Genomic DNA, 20,410 nt, shown 5'->3' on the forward strand with positions numbered 1-20,410 from the left:
GATTTCATGCTTGTATGATGGAAACACATGAGGACGATTCCAGCCCACATTCTACAAGTACACCATGCACCTGGGAAACCAGGTGTGCAGCCCTGTACTCAATATAAAAAGTAACAACAAAAACATAAATGCAGACCAGGCTAACTGACATGCATAAATAGCACAGAAGTTCATATATGTTTTCAATACAACTTGTTTAGCCTAATGAAGTTGATTTAAATATGCCCCCCCATGCAAGGCATGTGTAGTTGACAAAAACAGGTTCATTTTACATATACACCAAGCAGGAAACACAAGCTTTAAGGGAAATAAAGTTGATTTAAGTACAAACACAGTGAGGGCCACAAGTTATAAGGGAAATTAAGTGAATTTCAATATTCACACAGTGATAGGGCAAGCTGTGGGCAGGGATAAGCTGATTTGAAAATGCTCCAGATGAAAGCCCCACATTGTTATTAACATGATTTTATTATGCACACAATGCTCGGTGCAAGGAGTTGACAAAATCAGGGTCATTGAAATATGCAAACACACCTTGCTGTTGTCTGTATAGTAAATTGAAATAATAGAGATGTGCCTTTAAAATGTGGGGATTATGCTGTTTTCTAGTGTTTCTAGTGATACCTTGAATTTATAATTTACGCACCACCTTTAAATTACTCAGGTCCAAAAGCAGGTCTAATGAGCGTGTGGATTAGGTCCACCATGCTGGGGAGGGAGAGGGATCCCTTTTAAGGACAGGTTCCCTCACACACCAGAGGTGTCTTGCTTCATCATAGGGATACCTCCTGGCATCACAAGCCTAGTCGCGATGCAGGCTACAACCCCCTCACTGCGAGGGAGGAGCTCAGGGATGTTTTCAAGAAGTGGGTTACACTACAACCCTTTGTGACCGTGATGTGTGGTGTAGGGAGTGCTGTGCTTCGGAAAATAGTGGTTAAAACTAGCTAAGAGGTTAGCCAGACAAAGTTTATTATGCTACCTTGTGCCAGGATTAAAAATAGATAAAGAGTAGCGTAACTGCCAACATTAGAGGCAGTTACACTAGGAAGCGATCAACATGTTTCGGCCTCTAGACCTATATAAGTGTTGCAGCCTTCATCAGGATCTCTTAACTAGCTACTGCTATGCTTGAGTGAACACAATAGTGACAAACTAGACATAATTAAAATAAGTAACAGTGTGTGATACTGAACCAGTGATCCTGTAGTTCAGCAGATCTACCGGTAGAACCTGTGGTGAAACAAAAAACAGCACACTGCGCCATTTACAACATGGTACAGCATGGCTGAGCCACAGCACATGAGACAGACAAACATGTAGGATACATGATTTAGTCAGTAAAGCTGGCAGATATCGCTCTTAAGTAGTAAGCTGGAAAATGAGCCGGGTACCAACTTCCTGGATGTAGTACCAGGCATGCTGGGAATTGTAGTTTACTTGTGGCGAGAGCTTCGCAAACAGATGGTTCGTGCCCGCTTTAGTGGAGTCTAAAACAGCTACAGCAATGTTACAGCTTCTGTGCATGCTAATAGAAGTAATCAGATAGAACAGAACCAGCGGAAGCAAAGGTTGCAGGTTGGAATGCACGCAACATACCAGCCACGTACATCCCTTCACTGTGCTGCAAGGCACCCCTTAGCACTGATGTTGGGCTGTTTTCCAAGGTATGGTATTTAATCAATTGCCCTTGATCTGCCATGTGCGGTTACAACAGGGCTAGTTCTGCGCACATGACATACTGTTCTTGTGGTCACCTATTTGTGCCTAAATGAGGTTTGGAATTCACGCTGCATACCATCCACGTTCATCCCACTTGTGTGCTGCCAGGCATCCCACAGCTAGTTTTAACCACTATTTTCCTTAGCACTGCACTCCCTACACCACGCATCACGCTCACATAGGGTTTTAGTATAATCCCCTTCTTGAAAACATCCCTGAGCTCCTCCCTCGCAGTGAGGGGGTTGAAGCCCGCGTTATGACTAGGCTTGTGACGCAACAAGGTATCCCTATGATGAAGCATGACACCTCTGGTGTGTGAGGGAAACCATCCTTAAAAGGGATCCACCTTTCTCCCCAGCATTGTTGGCTCAATCCACATGCTCGTTTGACCTGGCTTTGGACCCGAGGGCTTCTTTTGTGACAGGTACAGTGGTATAGCTCAAGGTGTAGTGGCATGGAGTGGCATAGCATAAAGTGTAGTGGCGTAGAGTGGAATGAGGTAGGGTGTAGTGGTGTACAGTAGAGTAGTGTATCTTGGAGCAGCCTAGAGAGGAGAGGTGTAGAGTGGAATATCGTAAATGTGATTGACGTAGAGGGGAATAACGTATTGTGGAGTGTGGTAGTTTAAACAGATGTAACATGAAAGTGGGTGAACGGATTCAGATAGATGTAATGTGGCAAGAACACATATTATGGGGTGTAAATTGTAATTTTTGGTAAAAAAAAGTTTAAGTAGTGATAAAGATATAAGTATGAAAATACTAAGCTATATTTTGTGTGGAGGTATACCGCAGTATATCACAGGTACATGACAATGACAAGGCAGTAAATGATTGGCTATTGGCTGTCATTACAAAATGTGAAAGGCAGCCATGTAGTTTTCAGCACACTTTTACTGTGCTCTGGGTTAGGACCTTAGATATAGGAAAGTAGCAGATTTTATTGTTGTTCCCTACTAGTAATAGCTAGTGAAATGTATTTATTTGTATATATTTTTAAAAAACATTATGGAGAACAGTGCTACTACCTACAAAGTAGTGCAGTATTTTAAACAAAAAAGGTATATATAAAATATTTAAAATAAAATTTAGTACACTATTACTAAAATATGGTGTACTACCATGTATTTGTAAAATTGTAAAATTACTTTTGTTTTTTAAGTTGCTCAATAAATTGTAGCCATTACCGCGGTGCTCCGTTGACTTTTTTGAAAAGCATTAAATATCTCTTATGAAGTATAGTGCAGTACAGTGATTTTTTATTTGTTAACATATATATTCTTGGTACTTGCTGGGAAGTTTTGCGGTACTCCGTACATTTTCTTTAGATATACAGAAAACTTTAAATAATTTTCCTTACCTATTACCACTTTAATAAAGTGGCAATTGGTAGGGAAAAATATAAAACCAAATACTTACCTGTATCTAAGGCCCTATCCCAGAACACAGCCTGGCTGGCCTTGGCTGGCTTTAACCTTTGTATAGGCAGTCATTCGTCAATCAGATAAGGCCTCACCATCGGCATGTACCGCAGTACTTTAAAAAAATTAATCAAAACTACAGCAGCCGCAGATATCAGTAAGTTAAAATTCCTTATAACTTTAAAAATACTTACTCTACTTACTTATAATACCAAAAAGGATCAACTACACACCATAATCCATAATCCTGACAAATTTCATATAAATCTGACTGGCTGTTTGGCCGCTAAGCATGAGTACAAAGTCCATGAAAAATAGACTGGTGGTAAAATATGTTTTGGGAACCCCCTTTATTCTTTGCACCCCCTTGACCAAAACACCAAGAAACTTTACATCATGTGCCAGTGTAGACAAAGCTATAACTCTGCAATGTTTCATGGCGATTCTTCAAACAAATGCAAAGTTATTAACGGTCAAAAGTCAGAGGAGTTCTGATCTCTTGGAATCCTAACTATAACTACATATAGGCTACTGCCACTCTCTAATATATATATGTATATTCACACCGCACTTACAAGACGCTAACTTCATCTTCTAAGAAGAAAGCAGCACTTCCTGTTTGCCAGCTCTCTGACATTGCCAAAAGTCGAAGCGTTGTATAAAACTCCATGATAATCAATGACTAAATAAAAATATAAAATTGATTTAAAAGCAAGATTTGTAGAGGAATGTTTTCATGGAAACTTAGTGCCATAACAAATGCATTTTATTTTAATTAGATTGGATTGCCTAGTGAAGACATTGCGTTCAGAAGGTTACTTTGGAATGTACAGAGGTAAGTGAGATTTTATTTTCTCTGGCCTTTTACAAAGCTTGAAGACTTTTGTGGTTCTTCCTCCAGTATCTTACTTAAATCTTCAAATCGTTCAGCTTTCTTATTTTAAAACTTGTACATTAGGGCCCAATTTATAATTAAATAGGATTTGCTTAAATAAAAGTGCCTTTATGATTCATAGAATGAAGGTTTCTGTACAGTAACTAATGAGAAAAGTCCACCCGCTCAAACTTTTCTGCATGAGAAAGTCAGGATAAGGCTTGAAAGGGTATGAATATGTGACCTCCATGGACCAGATAGGAGCTTGGGCACCGTTTCAATACTGAATACCAGAAATGTATTGATATTCACTTAAGATGGAAAACAAAGGAAAATATTCCTGCACATAACAGGAGTGATTTTCCCTGGGTGGGAAAAGAAGAGGAAACACCATCATAGGTTATGGGCAGTGCTGACACCAAACGAACCATGAGAAACAAAATTAGTTTATCTTCTGTGACCCTGCTCATCCCAAATAATTGAAGACACTAGGACAGTTAGAATACACACTACAATGTCTTTCTCCTTTCTATTTCTATTTTATTTAAATTTTTTGCTCCAACACCTTTTTTCTGCATCTGCTGGGGACAGCATTTAATTTCTTTATGTGTTTTTAAGTTTTGCCTGCGCAGCTTTTGCGCTGTGCTTGTGAAATCTTTTGTATAAAATATAATTCAAAAGGGGCTTACATCCTTGCTTTTCTTGCTTTTTATTGATTCCTATGCTTGCCTCTTACTTTTTCTCTTATTCTATTGGTTGTAGCATACTGTTTTGTGCATTTACCAATGCTTGTTCCTGTGTTGTTCGTCGTGTGCTTCTCTTATCAGTTTCCTGTTGCAGAAGTAATGTTTCCAACCGCTTTTTGTTTTTTGGGTCTCGCCTAGGCAGCGCGCATGGCTGCCCTAGGAGGGCCTTTAGCCATCGGTCTGCTCCTATTCAAGCACACTCGTGCTTGTGCTGGCATCCACCTTGCAGGAGCGAGCAGCGGCGTGCGTGGTAATTGAAAACATATGGCTCTCGTGCAACCACTGCTCGCTCCCACATTTCCCCGGTGAGCCGCCAGGGTGGGGCTAATTCTGGGCCTGTGGGTGGCAGTTTTTGTTACCGTGGCCGGTTTTGCATCATAGCTGCAATATCGCCCCATGCAACAAAATCGGCCGAGACCGGCCCTGCTGGCAAACAGCTCGGCTAAACCCCCTCCTCCTTCTGAGCAGTTTGCCAGCACTGGTTTCGGTTCCCAGTCAGCCCGTGAATTTTACCTAACTTAAAGGAACTGCTATAAATTAAATTCTTGGGTAGGAACAACTTCATAGAAAGTGCACTGATAGATAAAAACATTTATGCATATATGTGCCGCTAACCAGACACGTCCGGAGACACACAGTTTATGGATTAGCCATATCAATTCTGCCAACATGGCTGTAGGTGTACAGTGGCACACAGCCCATTTTCTGCACCGGCGCATATTATTCATGATATGGGGCTCTGGTGTTTTCTTGACTCCAAAACGTTAAATTTATGTACTTTTATTCCATTTGTTGATTTACTGAAAAATGTCAGATCCTCCCCTTTGTTTTATTCTCCAAATCTATTCTAATACCTTTTTACTTTGCACTAATTACTATGACAAAATATTCCCTTTTCATTTTCCTCTGGAGGTTTTTAACATGTTGCTAGAATTCTGCTCATTATGGGAACACTACTCTCTGTGGGACTCAAAGGAGACTCAAACTCCACCTTTTCCTTTACCACACCTTTCTGAGGCGGAAAGTGAACTCTTGCGATGCTCTTACATTTTCACATTTCTTTGAATCCAAGGTAAGAAAACCTCAGTACTCCCTTTGCAGCCTCACTCCCCAATGTCAGCAGAGTTATCCCCCTAGTTGCCCAAAGCAAACATACACATCCCTCGGAAAACTTTACTTTGGGTTTCACATACTTAACAGGCTTGAATAAACAGCTGAGCTATCTCCCAGGTTACACAGGCTTCCGCTAGTAAACAATCCTCTTCCCTGAGCTCAAAAGGCTCATCCTGCACTTATACTATTGACATACCACTCACCCTATAATCACACACCTCTTACCTTGTACAGGGTAATATCTCTCACCATCTACACTCACACAACTGTCATTGGGCACTGAATACACATGACTTACCATGGATTGAGGAACGTTCACATTGCACTCAGACACTTATCAACCTTCATTCATGCACCACTTACCCTGCACAGAGAGCACTCACACCTTCTCCCCACACTCATACACTGCTCCCACAGCTCTTAACGTATTATTAGTCCCCTAGGCGAAACCTAGTGCATTTACCAATGCTTGTTTTTCAAGCAGCGCATTCACTGCATGCAGGGTGTGGGAGAAGCAGTCAGTGCCTGTTGAGCTCTTGAGTGACGAGAACCACTGGCTCTACTGTTGACACATATGACATTGCGGCCTCTACCCATGGAGTTTGTGTTTGGTAACTCATTCTTGCCTCCCGCTACACCCTAATTTCTCCTGATGTGTCTACCTCATCATTGCTCCCTCCCAACACTTCCTCTTTCTGCTGGTGTGATTGCTCCATTGTGGCTCCCTTCCAATTCCTCATCTTTCCCCCAGTGTGCCAGCACAATCATTTCTCCCTTACACCTCTCCCTCTGTTCCGTCATGTGTCTTGTCGATCTTTAGTTTTGTAAACTATTCCACTTTCTCCTTGTGTGCTTACTCTGTCATTGTGCCCTCCTGCACCTCCTGCTTTTGCCTGGTGTGTTCACTACGTTTATCCCTTCCACTATTCCCTTCTTCACACTTTTCCCTGATGTGTGTATTTATTGCAAAAAGCACTTACCCAAGTGTGTTGTGCCCACCTTCATTTGTGCATTTCACACGAGATGAATACAATTGAGAAACAGGCAAACTAATACCCTTGAATGGTCTAACAATGTATTGACATATTTCTCCAACCCTGCTAGGCATCTTCTTGTGTGTGCCTTGATGTTTTCAATCAATCAAACAGCATTTGTATAGTGCAGCACTGTCATCACATACAGTATCTGGGCACTGTGGCTTTGTCGAAAATCCAGGTCTTGAATCCTTTTCTGAAGTCTGCCGCAAGTGGTTGTACATACCTGAAGGGGAAGGCCATTCCAGGTCTTGGCTGAGATGTAGGAGAAGGAGGGGCCACCTCTCTGGCTGCGACAGATGCAGGAGGTGTGTGCGTGTACTGGAATTTCAGTAGATGGTTGATGTGGGCAGGCCCTAGGTTGTGGAGGGCTTTGTAGGTGTGCATGAGGATCTTGAACTGTCATCTCTTCTGAATGGGGAGCCGGTGGAGGTCTCTTAGATGGGGGTGATGTGAGTTTGATTGGGGAGGTCCAGGATGAGTCTAGCTGCAGCGTTCTGTATGGCCTGGACTCTTCTGAAGAGCTGGGTGGAGATGCCTGCTTAGAGGTCGTTGCTGTAGTCAAGGCGGCTGGTGCTGAGGGCCTGAGTGACAGTCTCTCTGGTGTTGGTTGGGATCCATCCGAAGATTACCCCGCATAACTACTGCAGTTTATGTATGCCAACCAGAGCCTACAAAAAACTCTGTGGTCCAGAAGGCTGCAAGTATGGGATAACTGCATGTTTTGATCATGGTTCACAAAGCTTACTAGAAGACTTACTTAACAATTCCAACCTAACCAGGTATTGTTAATGCACAAAAGCATTTTGTTCTGCTTCTGGCATTGAAACAAGTGTCGCAAAGGCGGAGATGCTGAAACATTGGTTTTTATGCGTCACATTGTATATCATGGACTCCATTACAAAGCAACAGAAAATGATTCTTGCAAAAATCAAGACAGGAGAAAAACAGGATGTGAAAGTGTAACATTTTAGGTTAGTGATTGAAGTCACTCTTAGCACCAATAAATCCTGTTAGCATGGATTAATCTGCAAGGCACATCATTCACACACTACTCTGGCCATGTGGGCCATATTTTTGAAGCTCTCCCTCCATGCTCTTGCCTGCTCGTCAAAGGTCTGTTTTGTTTGGGTGGTTAGATAATTCTTCCAACCAAGACAGTGACACCTGCAAATTAAACAATGGCAGGTATTCAATCCAGATTGTAACTAATGTCCACGTTACCATTTTCAGACAAACTGTGCGCACTCTGATTCAGTTTGTCAAATTGCTTCGCACCTGGAAATATATAGAGGCCTGTGTTGCAAGTGAGATCCAATCATATCAGAAACGTGTGGAGAGATAGAGGCCAAATCTTTACCTGCAGGACATCTTTGTTCCTCCACGAAAACAAGCATTGACCAAGCCAATGGGTCAAACCGTTTTATAAGTTAAATTGCTTCTGCATTGATTGTCAAGTGTGTGTGTGTGCGGCCGTGTGAATGGGTACGTGGCTAAATGCAAGAATATGTCCATGATTTGATTAGTGATTGCATAAATGAATGAATGGGCAGATAAATGGCTGAGTAGGGGAATGGAGTAGTGAGTTCATAAATCCCCAACTCGCCCTCTCTTATAATTCCTGCTTCTATACTCCTTTGTAATACGTTGTACTTTCTTCTTTAACGTTCACATGTGCTACTCGCGCTCATGTTGTCATTTTATGTATTTGTCTGCATGCGCACACTTGCTGTTAGGTGCGAATGCAGTCTAGTGATGTTTTGAACATGTTTCCAATTAAAAGTGTATTCTCGTGGTTGCAGCCTTTTCCTCTGTAGTGTGAACGGTAAAACAAATCAGTTTGCCGTTTGGACTGCAGAGAGGAAGGATGCACTCCCATGGTGTTGATGTCTATAACTTGAAATAAACTTCAATCAACTTTCCTACGATTTCCCTGAAGTTTCTTTTACGTATAAATTGCAACTTTACAATTGGCGACGATCACTTTCAGGATTATTTGCAATTTCTATCAACACTACAAAGATTGTGCCTTCTCATTATCGCGCTCAATTACAGTTACTCACTGTCGGACGATTTCGATTCAACACCCTCCGCTTTGTTGGAGAGAGCAAATTTCTCCGATTCTTTGTGACTCAAAACGGATGTTGTTATTCAGCCCAAAGAGCCTTTCTGTGAGGCACCTCTCACAGGGTGAGTCTGTCTTTTTGCTTAGGCCTTCCTTATTGGCTTACAAAGACGTAACCACTCCCCTTTTGATCATAAACCCGACTGATTGGTTTTTCGGCATCTCCTCATTGCAAGTGAATATCGGAACACGATCTCTGTGCTTGATGGAAGACTTTTATACAAAAACGAACTGTAAGTTTTAAAATACAATATTTTAACGCTTGGTATTTACTCAGAGACCTTTCTAATTTACATGCTTTAATTCCTTATCAGGAATTAAGATTCAATAATAAACTTGACTGTTTAAAGTTAATTTAAAATCATCTCATAAATGGCTAATAATCAACAGATGTTTCAATTGGATCACTTTTTACCGCGACAAGGTAAACCAAAAGAACCATGGAAGCTATTGTTCAAATCGTTTGAAAATTATTTAGTAGCCATAGATGCAGAAGAATATTCAAATAAGCGCAAACTAGCCATCTTGTATAACATTCTGGGTAGTGCTGGTCGTGAGACTTTTAACAAATGCAAAAAACAACAAGTGATGGACTGAATGTGGATCAATGTCACACACTCCCCCAGTCAAAAGATCTGGGCCCAAATCCATCGTTTTTTTGCACTCCACACCACCCTGGGTCAGATAATGGCTTTATGCAAATCAGCTCTGACCCTGTTGCCCCATGGGAACAGTCCAGTCCGAACTACAACAGCCATATCTTTCCCAGACCGGAATCAAGCATCCGAGGACCGGACCGGTTTCGAGGTAACACCTCTCTTCAGCCCGGCTAGCTTGACTCCAAGTGGTGTGGAGTGCCTGGGACCCACGTCTGGGCATCCCCAGCGCACTTAGGGCGGCAATTGAGACTTTTAACAACTTGCCAGTCGCTATTCCACCATCTGGAAATGGAGTTGGTTGAAATGTTTATTCAGATGCTATTGATAGATTAAACAGAAAGTTTTTGGAACAACCGAGTGTAATGTTAGAAAGATTCAACTTCAGGAAGAGAAAACAGAATTCTGATGAATATGTGGAGGAATACATTTCTGTACTGAGGAACGTAGCGTCGGAGTGTTATTTTGGCGCATATTTAGACTTCCATATAAGAGATCAGTTTGTCTACTGCTGTTTTCACAAAAAAATACAGGAATACTCAGCTGTAGAGACCCAACATTATCCGAAGTCATCGTCATAGCGAAAGGAATAGAAAGATCCATCATTACTTCAAGTTGTTTAAATAATGAAAATGTTTCTCCTGGTAATATGATTAAACAAGACTCTTCAATTAACAATATTTCTTACAAGTCTAGATATGCTAAACCTTTACAGTATAAACAGACCAAGGCTTCAACGTACTGCTACAGGTGTGGATCAAAATCACACTTAGGTGATAGTCCACTTTGTTTGGCATTAGTTAAAAAATGCACTAAATGTGGGAAAATGGGTCATTTTTATAGTGTCTGCAAAAGTAAAAGAATTGTAAGAGTCAGCACATTAGATGCTAAAGAAATGTCAAGTGAAGAGAGTCTTGAGCTTAATCAAACTCTTTCTAATGACATGGAACGATTGATGCTCTCTGTTGATATTGATAACTTAACTATTTATGATGACAAAGCCAAAGAGCCTCTGTGTGAGGTTATGATAGGTAATGTAAAACGTGAAATGATGGCTGATTCTGGAGCCCCTGTAACTATTATTTCGGAAACTCTGTTTGAGAAACACTGGTCTTTCAAGAATTTGGAAAAATTGGATATCATTCCAAAAGCTTATGGGGGTCCTATTATTGTAATGTCAGGTTATTTTACTGAATTTGTTTCATGTTTGGAGCGAAAAATCTATACTAAGGTGTATGAGGCTCATGAAGGTAAGCATATTTGGGCAAGACCTAGCGAAAATGGGTCTGAAATTAGTTCCAGGGTCAGATAATCCGATTCAAATCAATACTGATATTTCTGTTGCTTCTGTTTCTGATTCAACAGAGATTAATTTGTCAAGTTTTACAACAAAAATCTTTAAAGAATTTCCTGAAGTTTTTACCACACGTATTGGAAAGATTACAAAGGTGGAGCATCTTATAAAGTTAAAAGAAAATTCCATTCCTGTTTCTCATAAGACCAGGCCCATTCCTTTAAGTGTAAGAAGTGATTTAAAAGTGTTACTTGACAAACTAGTTGCAGTAGATATCATTATAGCTACTGAATCTTCGGAATGGGTAAGTCCAATTGTTATTGTTAGAAAAAAGGACAATTCAATTCGTTTATGCGCTGATTTACGCTCACTCAACAAGAATATAATTGTGGATTGTCATCCCTTGCCTAAAATTCAAGATTTATTGTCCAATATTTCTGGAGCCACTCGTTTTTCTATCCTTGACCTAAAGTCAGCTTATCATCAGATTCCGTTAGCTACATCTTCCACTGACCTTACCACGTTTATTACACCTTTCGGGGCTCATAAATACCTTAGGTTACTATTTGGTCTAGCCTCTGCGGCTAGTGTGTTTCAGAGGTTTATGGATCACATTCTAGCAGGTATTGAGTCAGTACAGGCTTATCAAGATGATGTGCTGGTTTACTCCAAAAATAGGACTGATCACATGTTAACTTTGAGAAAAGTACTTCAAAAATTCAAGGAATTTGGAGTCACTCTGGGCTCCGATAAGTGCAAATTTATGGTGGATTCACTTGACTACTTAGGTCACACCATATCAGCCTCTGGTATTAGTCCTAAATTTTCACTTACAAAGGCTATTGATGAAGTTGTGGTACCTCAGAATAAAGATTTACTTAGGTCCTTTCTAGGTATGACAGAATACTACTCAAGATTTATCTCTAATTATGCCCAGGTTGTTCAACCTCTGCGTGTGCTATTAAAAAAAATACACATTTTTCATGGAATGATGAAGCACAGAAAGCTTTTGAACTAATTAAAAAGCTTATTCTTCAAGCTCCTGCTTTAGCCCCATTTTTCAATGACACAAGTGTGTCCTATCTTTTGACGCAAGTCAAAAGGGTTTAGGGGCAGTACTGTGTCAATGGGTCAACGGGAGAGAAAACACAGTGGCATTCTCTTCAAGATCTCTCTCTGTTGCTGAGTCCAATTACAGTACAATAGAGAGAGAAGCTTTGGCATGTACATGGGCTGTGGAAAAATTTAGAACTTTCATTTGGGGTACACAATTTGAAATTTTCTCAGACCACAAACCTTTGATTCATTTATTGTCTGATAATGGCACAGGTAAGGCGTCATCAAGATTATTAAGGTTACTGTCACGTTTATATGAGTATAATTTTATTATAAAATATATACCAGGTGGTCGCAATACAAGGGCAGACTGCCTTTCAAGGTTATCCTTAGTGGATAGTTCTTTACCATCAAGATTTGATGATGTAGAATGCGTGGTTGCCACAGTTGAAGATGTTATCACCAACTTACCTCATGTTACTCAGAATGATAGGCTTAAAGCCTTTCAAGAAGATTCTGTCCTTCAGTCTGTCAAAAATATGATTGTAACAGGGTGGCCTAAAGAACGATCATTACCTTCTCCTTTAAAATCCTTTGCACAGGTCAGTTAGGAACTTTCTTTAGTTGAAGGTTTAGTCATGCGTGGTGATTTAGCAATACCACCCGCATCCTTACGCAAAAGAATTTTTGATATCGCACATGAGGGGCATTTAGGCATGGGTGCGACTGCCAGGAGGTTAAAGGAATATTTTTGGTGGCCAGGTTTGGAGTCAAATGTCTCCAATTGGATAAATGCTTGTAGTACATGTCTTTTGTCTGATAAACACTGGAAAACTGTAAAACTTCCCTTACATAATGTACCAACACCTGAAGAGGCTTGGATGAAGTTGGCATTAGCCTTTGCAGGTCCTTTTGATCTACTCTCAACTGACAAAAAGTATATTTTAGTTTTGGTGGATTATTATTCAAAGTGGGTCGAATTTGAATGTTGTTCTTCCCCCACTTTTTCCTCTGTGATCAACTTTTTATCCAGAATCTTTTAATCTGAGGGTTTTCCTAAGGAGTTGGTCACAGATAATGGCTCACATTTCACTGCAACCATTATAGAGAACTTTTTGTTTACTCATGACATTAAGCATTTGAAGGTTGCTTTATATTCTCCTGCAGCAAATGGTTTAGTAGAACGTATGAATAGGGTTATCAAGGAAGGAATACAGACAGCGTTATCTGAAAGAGTACCTGTGGATGTATTTTTAAAGAAGAAGATTTGGTCATATCTGATTACTCCACATACAACGTCTGGTGTTTCTCCTTTTAGGCTTCTTAGGAAGAGAGATCCTAATGGTACCCTTTGTCCTTCATGGATTAAAACATTGAGAAAGACGGATAGTTCCTGTTTGGTTTGTAAAGAGAAGGAAAACATGCTTAAAAATGTTTCTGTTAAACAAGCTGTGCAAAAGAGGAATTTTGACAGTAAGAGTTACAATCTTATTAGTGAATTTAAAATTGGAGACTGGGTAATGATTAAATCTCCAATAAAAGTTAAGAAAGGTTTGTCAAAATTCTCTCTTCCTGTACAAGTTGTGAAAATTTCAAAAGGATCTTTATTTCTTGGTCAGAAAGGTTGGTGGAGTAAGAGACTGTTAGTAAAATTATCACCTGATCAAGCTAGTAAGATTATTTCAAAGAAAATAATTCTTTATGATGACTTACATTTGTCACACTTTTTGGATGATTTGTGCATGCAAGATGAAGTTTCTAATTGTAATGATATTCAAAATCAACATGTTCAGCATCAAGAGTTAGATGACTCTGTTACAAATTCAATGGTGGAAGATAATTCTTTACATGATGTTATACTTTCTAATACTGAAACAGTAAGACCAACAAGGAATTGTTCTTTTCCTTCAAGATACAAAGATTTTTATTTATCTTAGTTTATTTTTATTTTTGTTTATGAAAGGGGAAGGGTGATGTAATACGTTGTACTTTCTTCTTTAACGTTCACGTGCGCTCCTCGCGCTCATGTTGTCATTTTATGTATTTGTCTGCATGCGCACACTTGCTGTTAGGTGGGCATGCAGTCTAGTGATGTTTTGAACATGTTTCCAATTAAAAGTGTATTCTCGTGGTTGCAGCCTTTTCCTCTGTAGTGTGAACGGTAAAACAAATCAGTTTGCCGTTTGCACTGCAGAGAGGAAGGATGCACTCCCGTGGTGTTGATGTCTATAACTTGAAATAAACTTCAATCAACATTCCTACGATTTCCCTGAAGTTTCTTTTACGTATAAATTGCAACTTTACATCCTTCAATCTAGTCTTCTTTTCTCCCAGTAATGCACAATAGAAACCTGGACTAACCTGATACAGTACCGACACTCCATGAAATATCCCATCAACAGCATGCGTTCTCTTACCTGCCATTTTTTATACTCTTTGGGTTAGAGGTCCTCCAAGAAGTGTCTTTATTCCCCCTTACTCGCCCTGGCTAACTTATCGTCCACTACCACACACAGGGATGGACTGCTAAGGCAGCCACTTGGGCAATGGACCCGTATCTTAGTTGCTGTTGTGGGCTGCTTTTTTGGGCATGATGGTGGCCGATTTTGGGCTGTGTCTGCACTGTTCAGATGATGCCAGTGGCCCAGTGGGGGCCTGAGCAACCTTTCTGGAGGCAGATAGGCCTCTATTACCTCCCTTTTGCCAATGGGGCAGAGATGTTGTTCCCAGTCTCTCACTAGGCTGGCAAATAATGTAGGCAGATTGAGCAGGGGCAGAGGGCCTAAGCAGAAGTGGTCTCACTTATATTCAGGTGTGGTTCACCAGTGTGAACTAATCAGTGCACAAAGAGTCCTGGAAACATTTGCATTTTTTTTTTATCTCAGTGAAGTTAAGTAAACATCCATCTATTAGAGAACCCCCCTCATTCTGTTCATAATACTTAAAATACTAAAGCAGTGCTTTGCGAAAAGACTCAATCTGCAAATGAGGTTTTCTTTTTTTTTAGGGTGCCAGGGCCTATTTTTAATCCCAATCCGACCCTGACCACACATCAGGAGTAATGAAATTTCCACTTGCCATGTAAAAAATAGAAAGTCTAAAACCTTTATACCCCTTACTTCTGCTATAGTTTAATGACCATTACAACTACTAACCAAGCAACATGAATACAAAACCTGTCACCACTCTGTGACTAAAAGAGGCTGTCATATCCAATTCATCAATTTCATTGATGTATATCTTACTACCACTAATTGTAAAGGTTGAATTATTAGACACATCTGTAAATTAGAAGCCTTAACTCAAGTCTCTTGATGTATAATTTAACATACTTTTAGTATCATTTTACATTTAGCACATTGATGACTTCACATTTCCTGATAGAAGACCCAGAGTAAAAGAAGCCACGGTGTGGCTCCTGAAATCAATTATGTGAAACACGCAAATTACTTTTGAGCTTTGAACCAGCTATAATACATAGGATTCTGTAATCCGTGTTTAAAATCCTGTCTCTAACTTCTTTATAATCGATGACTTGTAATGCACCTAGTTGCCGATTATAAAGAAAAGACATCCGAACTTGGCTCTTATAAGTTATTTCATCTGAGTTCTAATGTCACAATGCCTGTTGCCAGAGTCAGCAGCTGAGGTGGAAGGCAAGTCAGGTAATGGAGAATAAATTGAAGCAGCTGTTTAACCCATTGGTGCGTGCGTCTGCCATCGGCCATGGCGAGCATTACCTCCGTAGTGCTGCGCACGTCCGTTGGCCGACGCGGCCCTGCCCGTGCACAGAAACTTCTGCACTGCGGCCGATTCTACGCCGCGGTAAAAGGATTATAGTAATGAAAACAGAGCCTTGGTTTTCTTTCTTATGCTCTATTTTTTTTAGCTTATAATGATAAGCAGAGAGAACATGTTTATGTTGGCACTCCTTAGATAGCTAGAAAAAAGGTAGAATCTTTCTGGATCTTACTACACATTTCGAGCTAGTGCAGCTTAAAATGTTTTAAGAAACAAAAAACGAACTTGTATTGAACTGTTTCTAATATCTGTTTGCTACAAATATTTAACAGGTTTTTGATGTGTTTAATTTTGCACCAGAGGTATTCTTTGTAGTCTTCCTATTTGCAAACATGCTTGCGCTTTCATATGAATGAGCTACACACCAAGGGCCTCATTTATGAAAAGTGACGCATCGCTGCGTGAAAACAGCAATGCGTCACTTTTCACTGCGCTCTCCCTGCGACATGATTGATGCGTCATATTTATAATATGACGCATCATGTCGCAAGGAGTTAGATACGTCAGTATTTCTGACGTATCTGTAGGCGCAAAAGTGACGCATTGCTGGAGTGTCTCACAAAAGTGACGCAACTCCAGCAATGCTTCCTTTCACATGGGGAAAGCCCCATGTGAAAGGGCTTGCGTCATTCTTACGCCTGCTGTGAGGCAGGCGCAAGATTTTGACGCAACAGCGTCCTAAAAGTGACGCAGTGAAATCTCATAGATTTCACTGCATCACTATTACGAGGCTTTTTGCGGGTGAACGCCCCCTCTGCATACATTATACCTGACGCAGGTATAATGTAGCGCAGGGGTTTACAAAGTGACGGATCTGCTTAGATGCGTCACTTTGTAAATAGTGCGCATCAGGAGGCATGTTTTACGCCACCGATGCGTCACAAAAAGTGACGCATCGGAAGCGCAAAACTCACGCAAGGCCTCATAAATGAGGCCCCAAGGTTTTAAGAGGTTTGTGGTGTGACCATGTATTAGATAGGATAAAGTACCAACCTGGCAAACATGATAAGGATATTGAAAGTCACCTCAGAGTTCCGCAATCATATTAAGGAACTTGGCCTTCAGCCTTGTTCCTCTATTTAGGTAAGGAATACCTCAGTGACTTGCAATAGTATTCTAATGTATGGCAGGGGGAACGTTATCTCTTATATAATATCATCTCATGCCTCTCACCTGCGCACATATCTACATTATATAATGTCACCAATTAATAACTGCAGCAGCTGCTTTGAGGTATGTACTTAAACATTTACAGTTTACAAAGAGTCAATTGCAATCCCATATCTTCCTTCCAGGGTTAAACCACTTCTTCCCAAAGAAAGTGGGACGATTCAAATGATTATGTACTCCACTGCCTTGATCAAGCCTTGCACGTATTCTCTGTGCCTAATCTATCACTCGTTGTGCCTAATTACTTTCAACTTACTGGGAAAACCATTGAATCTTTGCTAGATGCCTAGCACATTATGTATACAGGAGCTTTAACCCTATGCTTTATTTAAGCATAATACACATTTTCAGTATAATACAATCAAAATCCCCTAACAGTCATTAGAGAAGTCTCTGTCATCCACTGGCCACTTGTGTTAATCTACTAGGCCAACATCTACTAATTGTGAGGATATACAATCACCCTACTATTCACATCCTGCAATTAGTGACTCTTCTACCTAACACTTGGCCCAAGAAGCTTATTTTGATTAGTCTGCAGCTCTTGCTTAAGACTCTGTCTCGTACGATTGATTCTGTTAGGATGGCACCTACCAACTTGTCCTCTGCTGCTCTCTGCATTCTGATACTTAACTTTACCTCTGCAAAGCTGGCATAGGACTCAGCTTCTACGGGACAGAATCTTAGGTCGGACTGCCTCCCCAGAAATGCAGCTTTTTAGCACCACTTTCAATTAAATCTCCCCTTTGAACAGGGTGTCCCCTGGTGTGTCAGCAAAGGGCTAATCTGCTAAGTCCATTACCTGTTTAGATTTGCTAGTGCAGGAATTTGGGCTAGGTCTAGGCACTGTACCCTTTTTGCAACACAAAGCATAACCATGATGACCGGACTTGTGTGCATATGCATAGTATTGCCATGGTAAGTACCTGTAAGTTTTACAGCCGTCTGTAAATGTGTTCCCACAAGAGAATTTGCTCCTACCAATGAGCTTTTAATCACTGTGAAGTTATTCCAACTAAGAATTTGCTCCTACCTGTGGATTTGCTCCCACCTGTACATTTTCACCTAGCAGTACGTTGGCTCCTAACTGTGCCTAACTTATTTATATAACTGATTATTTCAACTCTCCTTGTCCATTTCAATGTACAGCCAATATCGAACCACCTCCACTCCAGCAGCTTTGCTTACTAAAAACACCACTTTCTCTCATGTCCCACAACAACTGAAAAGGAGCAGAATAGGCATCTTTATTTCTCATTTAAACTATTATTTTCATGAAGAACAAACGCGGACCTACTGATCAATCGCACACTGTGACGGCTACATTCTAGGTTTGCCTGCTGTATTCAAGAAGGGAGACAGGATGTAGTCTAAAAAATAGTTTTTATTTGTTTACACGCTCTTTAGCTTGCTGGTGAACATGTGGAAAGTTACTAAGACGAACACAGTTTTTTTTCAGGTCAACCCTCTAATCAGTTGAAATGATCCCACTATTTAAAACCTGCGTCAGAGATCAATCACACATCAAGCATTCCATTTCAGCAAGCGGTGTGGAACACAGCACATCCACAAACAGAAAGCATAGTTCAAGCCGGGATACAATACAGAGCAAGACACGGTAACCGGGAGCCCGTTACTAGAGCTAGTGTGCACCACATGGAGTTTCTCTAACTCAGTTCATTGATTGGTCAACCAGACAGGGCTAGTAATTTAGATCTCTCTTCACAAAGCTTCTCAAAGAGGTCTCTAGAGTTTGAAGGCTGGAGTAAAGTAAGTAGCGGAAATCCTGTTAACCACAAAGCTGAACCTCTATTTGATTAATAACTAAGAATATATACAAAATATACATAACATGCTGATACGTATCTCATCAGCTACTGCGCGATGATATAGAATATTACACGTGCTGCTACCAAGAGGGTTAGAAATGATCATGCTCAGGTCTCAGCTAGATTTTCTGCAAATACGCTCCTATGATTTTAGTTTTTAGTAACATGCTAGCTAGCAAAGAAAAGTGATGTACTGCCATTGACAATATATATATTTCTTCCCAGGGGCTGCAGTAAACCTGACTCTTGTAACACCAGAGAAGGCAATTAAGCTTGCTGCAAATGATTTCTTCCGGCAACACTTGGCAAAGACAGGGTATGTGTTTCTGCACTTCATTAGTAGGAGTAGCACATTTTCATACAAAAACCGTTGCAACTGATACTATCAACAAAATTTAATCTGTAAAAATGCTGAACTTTGAGATATTGGATTTTAATAGTACACCATGTTGTAATTAATACAAGTTCTACAACCATTAAGCTAATTTTATGATGTTGTCGTCCATGATTGGTAAATGGTATATTGCATATAGGAACCACGATTGAGGTGTTGGAAGGGGAAAGTAGCAGAATGCTTCTAGGAACTGAAACTGAATTGTTGCTGTTGGACTGCGTGACATGGTGTTCACTTACACATTTTGGACTGCTAAGGCTTCTTTCTCTTTGCAATTTGTTCTCAGACTTGGCGGAATGCTAACCCTAATCATAAAGTTGTTTCTTTATGATCAGATTAAGGCTGCGGCAAGGGCACTGCTTGTTTTATGTCATGCTTGCAAATGGAGGAAAGGACCGTGTATTGGATTCTTTGTTCTGTGGAAAGACAGTCTGAAACTTTTGTTGTTGGGCTTACTTATAGCAGTGGTGAAGTTCTCAAATTACTTAACATGAGATGCGGACACATTTTCATCTTGGATATTTTGCTTCCTTTGGATATTGAGGGGGTGATTATGACACCGACGCGAAAACAGGAATGACTACCTAATCGCAATGCGACTGAACACTGTTTGGTCGCGTACTGCCATTCCTCTATGGGAGCTTGTGTTCCCATAGAGGAATGGGGGTCTGTGTCATCCCTGCACTGTGTGGCAGACACCTCAGACTGCCTGCCACACTGTGGAGGGATTAACAGGGGGGGACGATAGGTGGCCGTTTGGGCCCCTACCGGAGGTCACAGAGGCAAGGGGGCCTTGCTAGGGGTTCCATACTCGCTTTCTAACAGGCTTTTCATGTGAGAAAGCCTTACATGGAAAACCTGCCGGAGACCGAGTATCGTAATCTCAAGGGCTGAAGGCCGCCCTTTGGGATTACAGGCTGGCCTCCGAGTGGCCAACAGGCTCCTTGAGCCCTTCCGAAGCCAGCCTTAATCACCGGCAGGTTTAACTTCCACATCATATTGATGCCGTAAATATAGAAAAAGCAGTGGAGCTGGATTTTTCAGTGATCAACTTGAATGTGAAAGTTATGGTAGTATTGTTTAAGTACATAATTTAGAGTCGTTCAGGAATTTAAAGGCTGCTAAATTACGGGGTCTGCAACTACAAAATGGCATTTTTAAATGTACTAAACCCAT

General features: G+C 40.7%; 1 protein-coding gene across 1 annotated transcript in view; it reads left to right on the top strand.

Annotated features, from left to right (window-relative positions):
- Positions 1 to 20,410, top strand: part of LOC144755341 (mitochondrial glutamate carrier 1-like) — a 210,977-nt gene that overhangs the window by 30,142 nt on the left and 160,425 nt on the right. The window contains exons 3-4 of the mRNA XM_078644149.1: positions 3,922 to 3,977; positions 19,066 to 19,156. Coding sequence (XP_078500275.1) covers positions 3,922 to 3,977; positions 19,066 to 19,156 — 147 coding nt within the window. The remainder of the gene's footprint in view (positions 1 to 3,921; positions 3,978 to 19,065; positions 19,157 to 20,410) is intronic.

The sequence above is a fragment of the Lissotriton helveticus genome, chromosome 5_1, assembly GCF_964261635.1.
Source record: "Lissotriton helveticus chromosome 5_1, aLisHel1.1, whole genome shotgun sequence".
In the NCBI taxonomy this organism is placed as follows: domain Eukaryota; kingdom Metazoa; phylum Chordata; class Amphibia; order Caudata; family Salamandridae; genus Lissotriton; species Lissotriton helveticus.